The sequence below is a fragment of the Glandiceps talaboti genome, chromosome 2 (genome assembly GCF_964340395.1).
Source record: "Glandiceps talaboti chromosome 2, keGlaTala1.1, whole genome shotgun sequence".
Taxonomy (NCBI): domain Eukaryota; kingdom Metazoa; phylum Hemichordata; class Enteropneusta; family Spengelidae; genus Glandiceps; species Glandiceps talaboti.
The window spans coordinates 4,078,189-4,090,600 of record NC_135550.1 but is presented as its reverse complement, the minus strand read 5'-3'; the positions used below and the strand labels follow the sequence as shown (position 1 = coordinate 4,090,600).

The 12,412-nt window shown below is 37.5% G+C and overlaps 2 protein-coding genes across 3 annotated transcripts in view; both read right to left on the bottom strand.

Moving 5' to 3' along the window:
* The window catches only part of LOC144453690 (uncharacterized), an 8,062-nt gene extending 6,697 nt beyond the window's left edge, over nt 1–1,365 (bottom strand). Inside the window, exons 1-3 of the mRNA XM_078145022.1 lie at nt 1,277–1,365; nt 965–1,046; nt 589–807 (exon numbers count right to left, since the gene is read on the bottom strand). Coding sequence (XP_078001148.1) covers nt 589–807; nt 965–1,046; nt 1,277–1,339 — 364 coding nt within the window. The 5' untranslated portion in view covers nt 1,340–1,365. The remainder of the gene's footprint in view (nt 1–588; nt 808–964; nt 1,047–1,276) is intronic.
* A 5,260-nt stretch (nt 1,366–6,625) lies between these two features.
* Nucleotides 6,626–11,198, bottom strand: LOC144453473 (uncharacterized). 2 transcript variants are annotated; one of them, XM_078144781.1, is made up of 6 exons: nt 11,110–11,193; nt 10,498–10,576; nt 9,594–9,809; nt 8,582–8,662; nt 7,961–8,098; nt 6,626–6,992 (listed from the first exon to the last, which is right to left on the bottom strand). In XM_078144781.1, exons 1-6 carry the CDS (start codon nt 11,170–11,172, stop codon nt 6,871–6,873), a joined length of 699 nt encoding a protein of 232 aa, XP_078000907.1. In that variant the 5' UTR covers nt 11,173–11,193; the 3' UTR covers nt 6,626–6,870. The 2 variants fall into 2 exon arrangements, with proteins under 2 accessions (XP_078000907.1, XP_078000908.1); XM_078144782.1 differs by having other exon boundaries at nt 6,627–6,992; nt 10,498–10,573; nt 11,110–11,198.
* Between the last annotated feature and the right edge of the window lie 1,214 nt (nt 11,199–12,412).

The following is a 12,412-nucleotide window of genomic DNA, read 5'->3' as shown; positions in this document are numbered from 1 at the left end:
TGGGAGGGTACTGTAGGGAATGCCCCCTCCCACCGTAGAAAAAATCCACAAATTAAAGTTTGTCAGAAGCTATTTCACAGTACGAAAATGACTCTTATTTTGTCTTTTTTCCAACGTGACCCCCCCCCCCCTTAAGTGGTGTTTTCCAAATGACCCCCCCCCCCATTTCAAGTGGTATTTTTCAAAATGACCCACCCACCCACCAAAACACCGTCACCGCACCCATTCAGTTAAAAATGCCCGGTCCCTAATTACACACACACACACACACACACACACACACACACACACACACACACACACACACACAGGCACGCACCGTCTCACGCACGCTCGCGCGCACCACACGCACACACTTATCTATCAAACTATCTATCTATCTATCTATCTATCTATCTATCTATCTATCTATCTATCTATTTACCTACCTACCTAACTACCTACCTACCTACCTACCTACCTAACTGTGTGCCTGCCCTCTTATCCATCCATCCATCCATCCATATTTGTCAAGTATGTAAATGAGTATTAGGTCTGATAATGTATGTATTCAATCCACAGTGATACATTTCGGGATTTAAGCCTTACCGTATTGTTTTACCCAGTCCAAGAAATCTGCCATTTGACACGCAGACTCCCGTGTGCTATTACGAATGTTATTGCACTCATCAATATCCAAATAGCTCAACACAGTTTGGCACATGTTATCAAGACCACACACGGTAGGGTCTTCACAGAATTGTCGAGCCGAATCATAGCAGTCGTCACCCCAGTATTGACAGTCATATCCTCTTCCCGTCTTGCAATCTAGTAACAAAATAATGTGCTTTCGATTTTAAATAGGCATGTTTATCAAATCTTCAGAATATAATGCTGACAGCGTAAACTACCAAGGCGTATGTCAAATAGGCTAATGATAACAAAAGTCAAGTGAATGCACTATAGTTATTTTACATAAACTTACCTTCAGGCCCTGTAATATCATCAACAGAGATTTCCCATGCCACTGATTCGCCCTGTTGATCGTTAGAAATCTGCCTCGGCCACTGTTTAATGAAAAACCAAGCATTACCGTTAATAATAAATTGAATAATCCATAACCCTTCAACGACTCGACAACTTTAACTGATAGATGACCAATCCCTGTTTCTTCTATAAATCAAGACAAAATCAGTCTCTGAAATCATACTTTCCCTTAATAACAAAAACTGTCAGTAAAGAGTACTAATAGCATCCTAACCGGAGTTGGTCGGTGACGTCAATTTTTCATACTTACACCGTCAATCTTAAAGAAAAAACAAGCCATAAAGACACTGAGGATAATCACATATCGTGCCATGTTATGGCGAGTTGTTTGTTGATTACTATACATCAAGTGTGTGGAAAACAATTGTAGAGTGTCCATATAAAGAAATAATTTGAAATTACTAGTAATTGTCGTCACCCTAGTTTATTATTTGGCCTCGCATCACACAACTCATGAGACGTTTTAATTTCCTGCTATATTTTGTCATTGTGGCCATGGACAGATTTCCGAGTGTGTTTAATTTTCATGTTTATTAGCGTAAGGCTTTTGTAACGACAATTGTGGAAAAATATTAAGGTATATGTACGTATACACCATACTGTTTGTCCTGGGTCAGTATGTATACCATGTCTTCCCCTTGGAACAGACGCGTTTAATATTCACAATTCAGGGGATTTGGGACACTTGTCAGTGGACAAAGAGGTCTAACTCTAAGAATGCTCGTTCAAAACTCTTGTTGTCCGATGAAAATTCAAATGCAGTGGGTCTTTTCTTGTTAGGAATTCAACATCCAGTCACTTGTCCACGCTACAATAAATGTTATCAATACACGTGCACGGAAATTGAATTAAGTGACTGATGAGGAATAAATGCCTAAAAGAGATTGGGCTGGAAATTGGTCTTCAGATCAAAATTACACAAAACACAATTCATAGATAATCGAAAGTCAGTTTGTCTACAATTTACAAATTACAACAAATCATATAGTCTACTTTTGGGGGGAAATTACAGCGGACAGTTATTAGCTTTCAGTAAACTATGATTGACATACATTAAAACGGTTGTTGTGCAATATGGTAGTAGGACTATATCACGTGACTGATAGTGGTGCCTTGGTTGTGCCGAGATAAACTCTGTTATCACGATAGTTAGGAATGAGGTTGGTCGCTGTGGTGTTATCATTTGAATGTTGATCATGATATTTTATAACTTTTCTACGGTTTAATATACTCAGATAAGGTTGGTATACACAACGTTGTACCACAAACCACATCCCTAGTTTTAACAAGCTGTGTTTTGAGTACGTCGACGTCGCCATGCAGGTGTAGTTCAATTACAAATGTAGTTTGACTTCCCTCGATTCCTATATAGGATCATAGTGCTCATTATAGTCAGTATGGAAACATATTTGTTGGTATATTGTCTTTCAATTGATGACACTAGACAGCACCGTAATAAATAAGTTACGTGGATTAATTGCTATTCATGACATATTTTTCTTTCAAACCAGGTACAGTTATTTTTTAGATCTCCCATATCCACAATGCTGCGGTCAGAATTTACAGGGGGAATAAATGCCTCGAGGGAAATGGGATACACCCTGTAAAGTTCTGTTTTGTGTATGTCGGGCAGATCCCGCAAACTTACAGATTTTGTAACAAAGCCTAAACAATTGTAGCGTTTGGACATGCGGTAATACTAACGTATTGAGTTGTGGGTACATTAAGCGCTATCTCACGTGATCCGTAGTACCTACGGAATGGCGAGGTAGAATTGGGGGTTGAAAGGGAGTTCAAACAATTTTGAAGCTCACAGGGGGGAGGATTTTAAATCTTTTGTATGTGTAATAATGGAGACACAGAGGCAGATAATATCACAATATAGTAAAATTGACCCTCTGAACAAAATTAAGCCTCAGAGGCAGTTGTTTACCATGTACTTTTGCAAACTTGTTTGTTGCTTTGCGGCAACACCATATACACTTCATTTACTTACCATATATTTTTTAATTATGAGGCAGCCAATAGGAGAGGGAATGTGTGTCTGGTTTAATATATCTTTCTGTTTGTTTGTTTGTACATATGTATGTACATGTATATGTATATGATTAAGATGTGGACAACAGCCACGTAAAACGTGTACTGAGAGTAAAATTCTAGTATTGAAGACCATATATAACCAGTTATCCCATGGCGTTAGCTTATATGTATGGGTGATATTTTATACCTAAATGTCCTCTTAAATGTTCTTATTTTTAAAATAACACCCTGGATGGACACATGTTAAAGAGAAAGAGGTTCGTTCACATCTTTCTTGTAATGCAAAAAGAAAACATAGAGATGACCATTCTTTCTTGACAGAAAATTGCAATGAGTTTACCACAAAATTACCAAGTTCGGTCTGGTTTTTTTCAAATTACCAAGTTCGGCCGGCTTTTTCTGTAAGTTTACTTGCTTGCTTAGTCATACCCTTAGTGTTGATGCAGAAGTTCACCCGAAGAACAGTTGGACTTGTATTTTTATTCAAAGCCCAATCACATAGCGATAATATTCCGCCAGGTGTTAACTCTTAATTATTCATGAACTTCACAAAGGTAAGTAGGTCCCTCGAAGACACGTTGTTATTCCCCACACAGTAAAATGTGCTTGCAACAGTGAGCTCGGGATGGCTTCAACTTCACGCGACCATGAAGACCTGCAATCACCACTATTAAACGCTCACTGTATACAGGGGTAAAACACCATTCTTACAGCGCAGACGGACGACGTGCGTCCAGTCAGCCACTCCTACACCAAAGCATCACACATATGTCAGTTTATTCGTCATCACCAAAGAAGAAAACGAGAGAAACTTCGACCACAAGCCACGCCACCTTTGACTCCATCGACAAAAGTGCGCGACCCAACCCAAGCGAACGGCACTTCATGTCGATTATACGAAATTTAGTCCAACGTTCTTTTACATTTCAGAAGTCTACAACATCGTTTGAGGCCGTGTCGAGTTTGGCCCACACCGGCTGGTGCGTCTGATTGTACCAGGTGCTCCTTTTGCTTACTTGGCTATTGTTATTTCTTTCTTGTCATGAGAAAGAGGTGGCGATGGCCGAGTGGGTAGAGCAGGCACCAGTAAATCATTTGTGATATGAGGGCTCAGACCATCTGCGGTCTATAATCAAAACGACCACGTGAGTCAAGGTCCTTGTGAGGGATAAAACATAAGAAAAACGTCAGTTAAGGCGTTTCACGAGGGACAAATTTCTCAGCAATGGAAATATGCCGGAAGTGACAATGTTGTATAAAATAGAATTGTAAAAAAATCAAGTTGGCAGTGGATACTTAATAATGCGAGTAAAGTTGTCAAAAAAACAAAACAAACAAAACAACAAAAACAAACAAATGCAAATCAAGGCGTTTAACAAAAAAGAAATTATATATCATAAAATTGAATGCATTAAAAATACAATGTTGGCGCTACACCCTCTATGGTTGACGATAGCTACTTGACGTGAGCGAAGGCGTCCAACAACAACAACAACAACAACAACAAAATATATATCGCAAGTCAATGGGTTTAATAGAAAAAAAAAGAGGCCAGTCAAATACTCAAAAGAATTATAAAGTTGGCAATGGTTGGCGAGTAAATGTGCTTAACAAAAGAACAAAAAAAAACGTTGTTGGGACAAAAAAAAACTTAATGCAAGTCACAGCATTTTGTAAAAACTGCTCTATTATTTGGAGAAATTTCGACGAACATCCGTCAAAAAGAGTTCATGATTTGTTGAAACAGAAAAATAAAGTAGCCGCCGACCGTACTAAGGAATTCAGGTCTGATAACTTGAATTGTTCGTGCTAATGCCACCATTGAGAAACTGTTCATCCACCACGTGTCGCCCAGTTCGAGATTGATCACCAGATACGGTATGATAGAATGTTTACTGTACATTTGTTTGTACCCGGCCTTGGACAGGGGGTGACTACAAAAAAAAACCCTTACCTTTATGGTAACCTGCCATGCGCAGGTCTTGTCTGACTGTGCCCTCCTTAAAGATTGCAAAACTCATGTTGAGAGTAGCAATTTCAAGTAGTGGTGAATGAAGTGTACTTATAGTCCATAAGCTTAACCTATTCCCGTACCTGAGTGACTTTAGATGGCTCCCCAGACACTCCTTCTCTCGTGATCTGAGTAAGGATGGAGGGGTGGGGGGAGAGAATTTTGTAAAGAGTGGGAGACATAGGAATGGGAGAATGTAATGGTGTGTAGAGATATGAGTAAATGATACTTGCTGGAGATAGCCAAAAACAATGCTCGCATCCCAATCCTGAACAATAGGCAATATTCTTGAGCGAAGTGATAGGGCTTTAAATATTACATAGTTTTGATGACCGATTTTTCAAGTTCATGTACATCGCCCATTTTGACCTGTCCTCTGATGTTCATTTAGAGAATTTGTGACCTCATACAATCCTAACCTTGAACTTTGCATTGTCAAGCAATGAAGTGCAGTGGTGACTAGCGACGCTGGTTTGGAACCTTACATGTTTGAACCAGAACATTCAGAAACTGAACTCAAAAAATGAGTTACCGTATGTATGTGCAGATTGGAGAATGTCTACATCGTGACAGGGATTCCTATTATATATAGACTAACAACTATTCTAACAATAGAAGCTGACGTTTGGTGACGCGAAGCAAATACCTTCACATGGTCTCTATGAGGTAAATGGCTGTGTTGTTAGCCATGCGATTTATGTTAACGAACGTGTGTATTGGCGAATTTGTGCAAACACAAACCAAACCATTCGATTTTATCGAACAGAAGTTGATTGTTGAGACGCTACTATAGGGATCTGTAAACAAAACATGCAACAGCGAAGGCTCGTTACACTTCCGGAAGTTTTATGCATGACATTTTGCAGTCTTCCCTTGCTGTTTTGGATTGCCTCTGGCTAATTATATGTGAATCGTAATATGATAACAACAATATACGATCCTCCATTTGCCGTTGTATACTGTGTATTGGTCACAGTCAAATCAAGTGAAATTCACGAACTTGTAGATACAAAATATATATTAATACTATTCTATGACTCTAAACATGTGCAAGGTTTGATATTTTTCCAAAATTGTTTTCCCTATTTGAGGGTACACCACTTCACACACCCTCCTCTACATCAGCCGTAATGGAGATGCTACCCCCACCCCATCAAGGTTAACAAGAAAAGCGCTTATTTAAGTACCTTTAATTATTTGAGACCATTTAGAGGGTAGCCTGTTTACTGCTCTGTTTAGACACATTGCTGGTCGTACCTCCCAGCCCTCGTATTCTCCAATTGAATATGAGCGCCAAGAGGTACGACCAGCTAACTATGTATCTCGACAGAGCAAGGAAAAAAAATTGCCCGATGTTTACAACGCAGCCCCCCCCCCCATGCTGTTAAACTGCTCGTTCCTTAATGCATATCTTCTTTATAACGTCATGTGTTCCCAGTATCACAGAGCAGTACATCAGAAATATAAAAATATGATAAAATAATTCTAAGGGAGAGCTACAAAGATAACGATCAATGTGAAAATCGAGCCAAAATCATTTTTTTGCATGTTGATTTATTCAGAAAGAGAATCTTAGAAAACAACAAAGAAGTCTACTCTAAGGTAAAGTCGAAATCGTTACAATGATGTATATTCAATCATGACAACGAAATTCTTAATTTCAAAATGAAATGTTTATAGAAATTAAAGGAGCAAGATATAAGCAGGAAGACGCTATATAATAATTAATCACATTCTCTTCACCAACGCTTTCATAAAGACTCTATTTGTGAGACATTGCATGCCGATGGCGACTATTTCGCTACATAAGACTTTATTGCTGAACTTGGGTTGAAGATATTTCGCATTGGAATAAAGCTTCGACGGGTCTTGTCTACAGATCGACGAGGGTACACGCCTTCTTCTTCGAGGTATTCTGTGGATTAAATAGACCAGCAAATGGCATATCCTATTTCGACTACGGAAATCAAGTTATCAGCAAATTAATATTGACACAAACTAAAACCACTGTTGTTCCATGTTGAACATTATGCATATATATATATATATATATATATATATATATATATATATATATATATATATATATATATATATATATATATATATATATATATATATATATATATACATATCATAACAGTGCCTTGGTTAAATGAATGTAATTTATCATGCAACAGTTCTTGATTTCAATCTAATCAACTGTATATCAACTAGGTATTAGGGAGTGTTGTGTGGTAACGTCAAAGATGTACAAATGTAATAAGGATATTCACTTCAATCAGCAACAATAATCATTGAATTAAGAAACTGCTGTTGTTGTTGTTGTTGTTGTTGTTGTTGTTTTTGTTTTTTGTTTCTTTGGAATCTACTTCTACAGAGAAAATGTCACACTATCCTTTCCGGCCCTATACATTAAGTTTCCATCATTGACGTAATCAAAAGCCGTGAACATGCAGTACGTGCTGACCTTGTGGATTTTTTCAAAGCCTGCCATAGAGGGCGTCAATTTCTTTATCATTTCACGGGCTTGAAGAGATATAGGGTCGGTCGGGTATTGAGAAACATTAAGTAAGGCCATCCTAACTTAAACTCCTATGTTCATGCATTCATGTGTTAATTTGTTCACAATGACTTGATTTAATATAGTCATACTCTGACGTTCGTAATCACTCCCCACTTCGACTTATAGTTTATTAGGAAAATATTTTCAAAGTGTAATAACGACTTTAATCAGCACTAAAAGTGTGGATACGAGAACTATCAGAGTAACACAATGGTGGAGTAATCAGGCTATTACGTAAGTGGCAAATCAAGGAAAGACTGGCGTACATTCAATCACTAAGACTGAAAGAATGAAAAATGAGGTTTCCTTGCACTTACCGAAAGTCGAAGCAAGCAGCAATTTGACTTCTTCAAGCATTCCCTTTAGACCACCGCAGTCGTCATCATCGGACATCTCAGCATAAGCCATGCATCTCGAGCTCCCACCAAAGCACTGCATTTTACCGTCGTCACAAACTAGAAAAATAATAGATATGTCATCAAAACATCAAATACTCTTTCATTGAATATTAAACAACAAGAAAACTTGCAGTAACGACACAGACCCTGAAATATGACTACATAACGTCAGGTCTGTTCATTATCTTACATCTGTTGCTTCCCCATAGATTAAAACGTCACCATACATGAATATATAGCTTGGTTATATGTTTACTTGTGATTACAAGTGACTATTTGTTTACAAATCATTGCCTGTATTTACTAAGTTGCAAACACGGATTTGGTCCGTGTTGTTGTTGTTGTTGTTGTTGTTGTTGTTGTTGTTGTTGTTGTTGTTTAAAAGAAAAGTGTAGTAAAGTTGTTAATTTTAATAAGTAACCAAAATAATGAATAATTTTTCATCCATCAAAATTAGTGAAAATCAGTGAAATCTATGAAAATTAGTGAAAATCCGAAATGCAACCTCTAGCTAAAATCATGTTCAGTATATTCACTTACACGTCATGCCCATCGACCATAGTGTTGCAAACATACTCATGTCGCGCTCCAGGCTTTCTTCTCCAAACTTAGGCATAACCTCTACATGTATATAGCGACACAGAAATTGGTGATTAGACTCAGAAATAAGTTAACTATATATGACAATTAACTATTGGTTGATTTTACAATCGGGACATATTATGACAACACAAGAACGCTAATATGAACACAGTTGATGAATTCTTTCGCCTAGCGCAGAAATACAAAAAAAAGTGGCGGTAATTTTGATATCCTTCATGAATTTAGGAATTCATGTTTACGATCGCGTGACGACCGCGAGTTCACCGGCGTCACTGGACTTTCGCCGTTCTGTTTGGAATTTTTTGACTATTTCCCTGTGACATGAAAAGTACAGTTCAAAGACTTGTTACAATGTATACAACGGTGATATTCTATTCGGTTGACAACAAATTTGGCATTGGAAATATTGGTTATAGCCGGATTTCTAGTTGTCTGCTAAGTTTGTTGACAAGGGAACGTGCAGTGATCACGTGATACAACAAGCAAAAATACGACTGTTGGTGAAAAATACGCCTGTATATCTGTGCATATCTGCAGGCTCTCGACCAATCACAATGCGAGATTGGTGACAGGTGACGTATAAAATGTTTTTATAAACATTTTCTTTACTCCAAGGTCGCACACACACACACACACACACACACACACACACACACACACACACACACACATACATACATACATACATACATACATACATACATACATACATACACACATACATACATACATACATACATACATACATACATACATACATACATACATACATACATACACACATACAACACACATACATACATACATACATACATACATACATACATACATACATACATACACACATACAACATACATACATACATACGTACGTACGTACGTACGTACGTACGTACATACATACATACATACATACATACATACATACATACATACATGTAATACTTACTATTCTTTGACACCCAGTCAAATATGTCAGCAGCGAGACACATGGCAGTTTTGAAAATTTCCTCCAGCCCATCACATAAAGGACTCAATTCCGCTGGAAAATCTGCACATAGCTGTTCAACGTCACATACAGACGGGTCATCGCACACATCGTGTGGATCAACGTAGCATTTATCGAGACCCTCACCACACGACACACCATCTCCCGTTGGACATTCTGGAATTTTTGCAGTGATGATGAATCAGGGGATTGGTAATGAAAGACAACAAAAAATTGAAATATAATATGTAACTGCCACATTTTCACTGGACTACACCACAATACCGATAAACTTGTTGACTTAAAGTTTAATGAAATAACAAGCATTCACATGATATCTAAGTTAGGAGAAAGTAAAGTTTAACATTTAGGAGAAAACTGCTTTCTGGACTTCCCACGCAACCCCCCTTCCCATAGACTACAACATATGGCTTGTAAATGGTCGCTGATACAAAATAACAAAAGGAATACTTTTTAAACTTAAAGAACACGAAAGACCAGACATTATTGAAACTTCTTTATTCCACTAAGTTTCGAGCATAAAATACGGAACTAACAAATCATTTGAAACGAGGGTAGAATGGTTCTTTTGTGGTTTGTGAAAACATAACGAACATCTAGAAAGTTTAAAGCACAGCGTACCTTGGAGATGCACGTCGTTGTACTCAACTACGGTACACAAGGCTAAAATACATCACCGGGAGGGTTTCTTATCATCCCTACCCTTTGTGAAAGGATGAACAGATCGCCTACACAGACTGGTCTCTTATTTTGGATCTACTGCCGAAGTATGCAGTTTTATAGAGTACGGTTAAATTAAGGTAAAGCTACATTGAGAATCGAATACTTAACGAATGAAACTCACTTTCAGCACCGCCAAGTACTAACAGTTGCGTCGGATCATCAATAGTCCACACCGATGCATCATCACGGCGTACTTGCTTCTTGTCACGCATTTTATGCAAAATATGCAATATAATTATATATTCGAAATGGTCAATTCTGTTCCTGAAAGTTTTGTATATTTCATACATTCATGTATGTACTCCATTTGTAGACAGTTTTCGTCCAACTTTAGTCAAATCGTCAAATACTCTGGCATTCCATTGTTTTAAATGGAAAATTCTTTTTGAAATCTATAGTGTCCTCATCAAATGATCATGAATTCTAGGGTTACTTTGCTCTTAATTTCAGAAGCGGTATTCCTTTTTGTCATCTCACTTGTAGTTCTTAAGATATTCACATTGAAAGGGTAAACAATCACGAGTTTCAATTCAATGTAAAGTGTTAATACTTCGTTTATCAAATTTAATAAGTACAACATGTAAAATAAGACTCAACACGAATACTTGTAAGGCTTACTGTTTAAATTTGAAAACAACCTATTTACACAGACTTATAACACAACGATCGACGATCGACTTAATGTGACTGTGCTTCTGTGAAGTTGGTATACAAACACTATAATTATACTCACGCCGTAGATTTCCTGAGAAACGCACAGTATTACTGCAATCTGGACAACAGCAAACATCGACATCTCTACGTGAATCTGTGTGGGGTGATTTCCAGTGTAGCAACGCGATTTTAAGGTCATCATTTATAGACAAATGATGTTTACTTTAACATTCAAATTATCTTTAATTATTAATTGGTTGAATATATTGTTACAAAAGTGTAAAAGTTGATTATGTACCTTCAAAGAACAAAAGACCATTGAAAGCTGTTTTCGTTAAGTAAGTTTCTTAGTTGTCCGTGGTTAAATTTATTAGAGGAAAAACTATTGCTAAACTTTTTTCAAACAAAGTTTCACCCTTTTGTGTTTGTATCTTAAAGGCAATCATATATTTTCTAAACAGACAGTCTGAGTCAGGTGACACCTGACCCCACCCATTCTCCTTACATACAAGCGCGTGCAAACGACAAAGAGACAGACAGACGGACTGACGGACACGCGCGCGCGCGCGCACACACACACACACACACACACACACACACACACACACACACACACACACACACACACACACCGTTTAGTTGTCTGTAAACTGTGATGACAGACCACTCTACTTGGATTGGTAAGTGCTGTGGCTATAAATCATGTCCACCTTTTACATTTTAGCCGTTTTTATTTCAACATATGACTTTAGGTTGACCCTATTTTTTTTTATTTTTCTCGTTACTTTTTAAATTCAACTATGGGTCGGTCGGTCGGTCGTATATAAAGAAATATAAAGTATTTAAAAAAATCATCTTCTTCATGTTACTCATATTCGTCCGCTCTATCTTCTTTTTATTGGATTTCTGGTAACAAGCCCTTTCTCAGCTTCTCTACACAATTGGCATGTTCTCAGCCGCCCACTTGATTAACTTCCATCACGAGAGAATGCTCTATTCGTGAACAAGTGTCGTCGCCGCAATTACTGTAGATGACGTTGACAGTCCAGACACTTGCTTATTTTTGCCAGAGAGGGCACTGTTTCGCAAAATATTAGAGGCGGGCGAAAATAAAAATATCTTTTTATTTTGATATCGGAGCTGAAAATTTGGGTTGGTCGAGTAATGAGAAACAGAAAAAACAGTCACCCTTAACAGAATTGAAAGAATCTATATGATCTTTTTTTGAATAGCCTAGGGTTCCCTAATTGTGCTTATTACAACTGTCTATCTTCATCAATTAAAGTAGTCTTAGAAATGTTGTATGAAAAAAAAATGATTCAATCCAGATATCCACACAATTTATCGTCATTGCTAAAAAAATATTCTTTAAAATGCAAAAG

Excerpts from the sequence above, each read along its gene's own strand:
- LOC144453473 (XM_078144781.1), bottom strand. The coding sequence starts at position 11,172 with ATGTCGATGTTTGCTGTTGTCCAGATTGCAGTAATACTGTGCGTTTCT. Across the intron at positions 9,810-10,497 it reads AGTACTTGGCGGTGCTGAAA|AATGTCCAACGGGAGATGGT; the intron begins GTGAGTTTCATT and ends CAAAAATTCCAG. Across the intron at positions 8,099-8,581 it reads ATGGTCGATGGGCATGACGT|TTTGTGACGACGGTAAAATG; the intron begins GTAAGTGAATAT and ends TTATTTTTCTAG.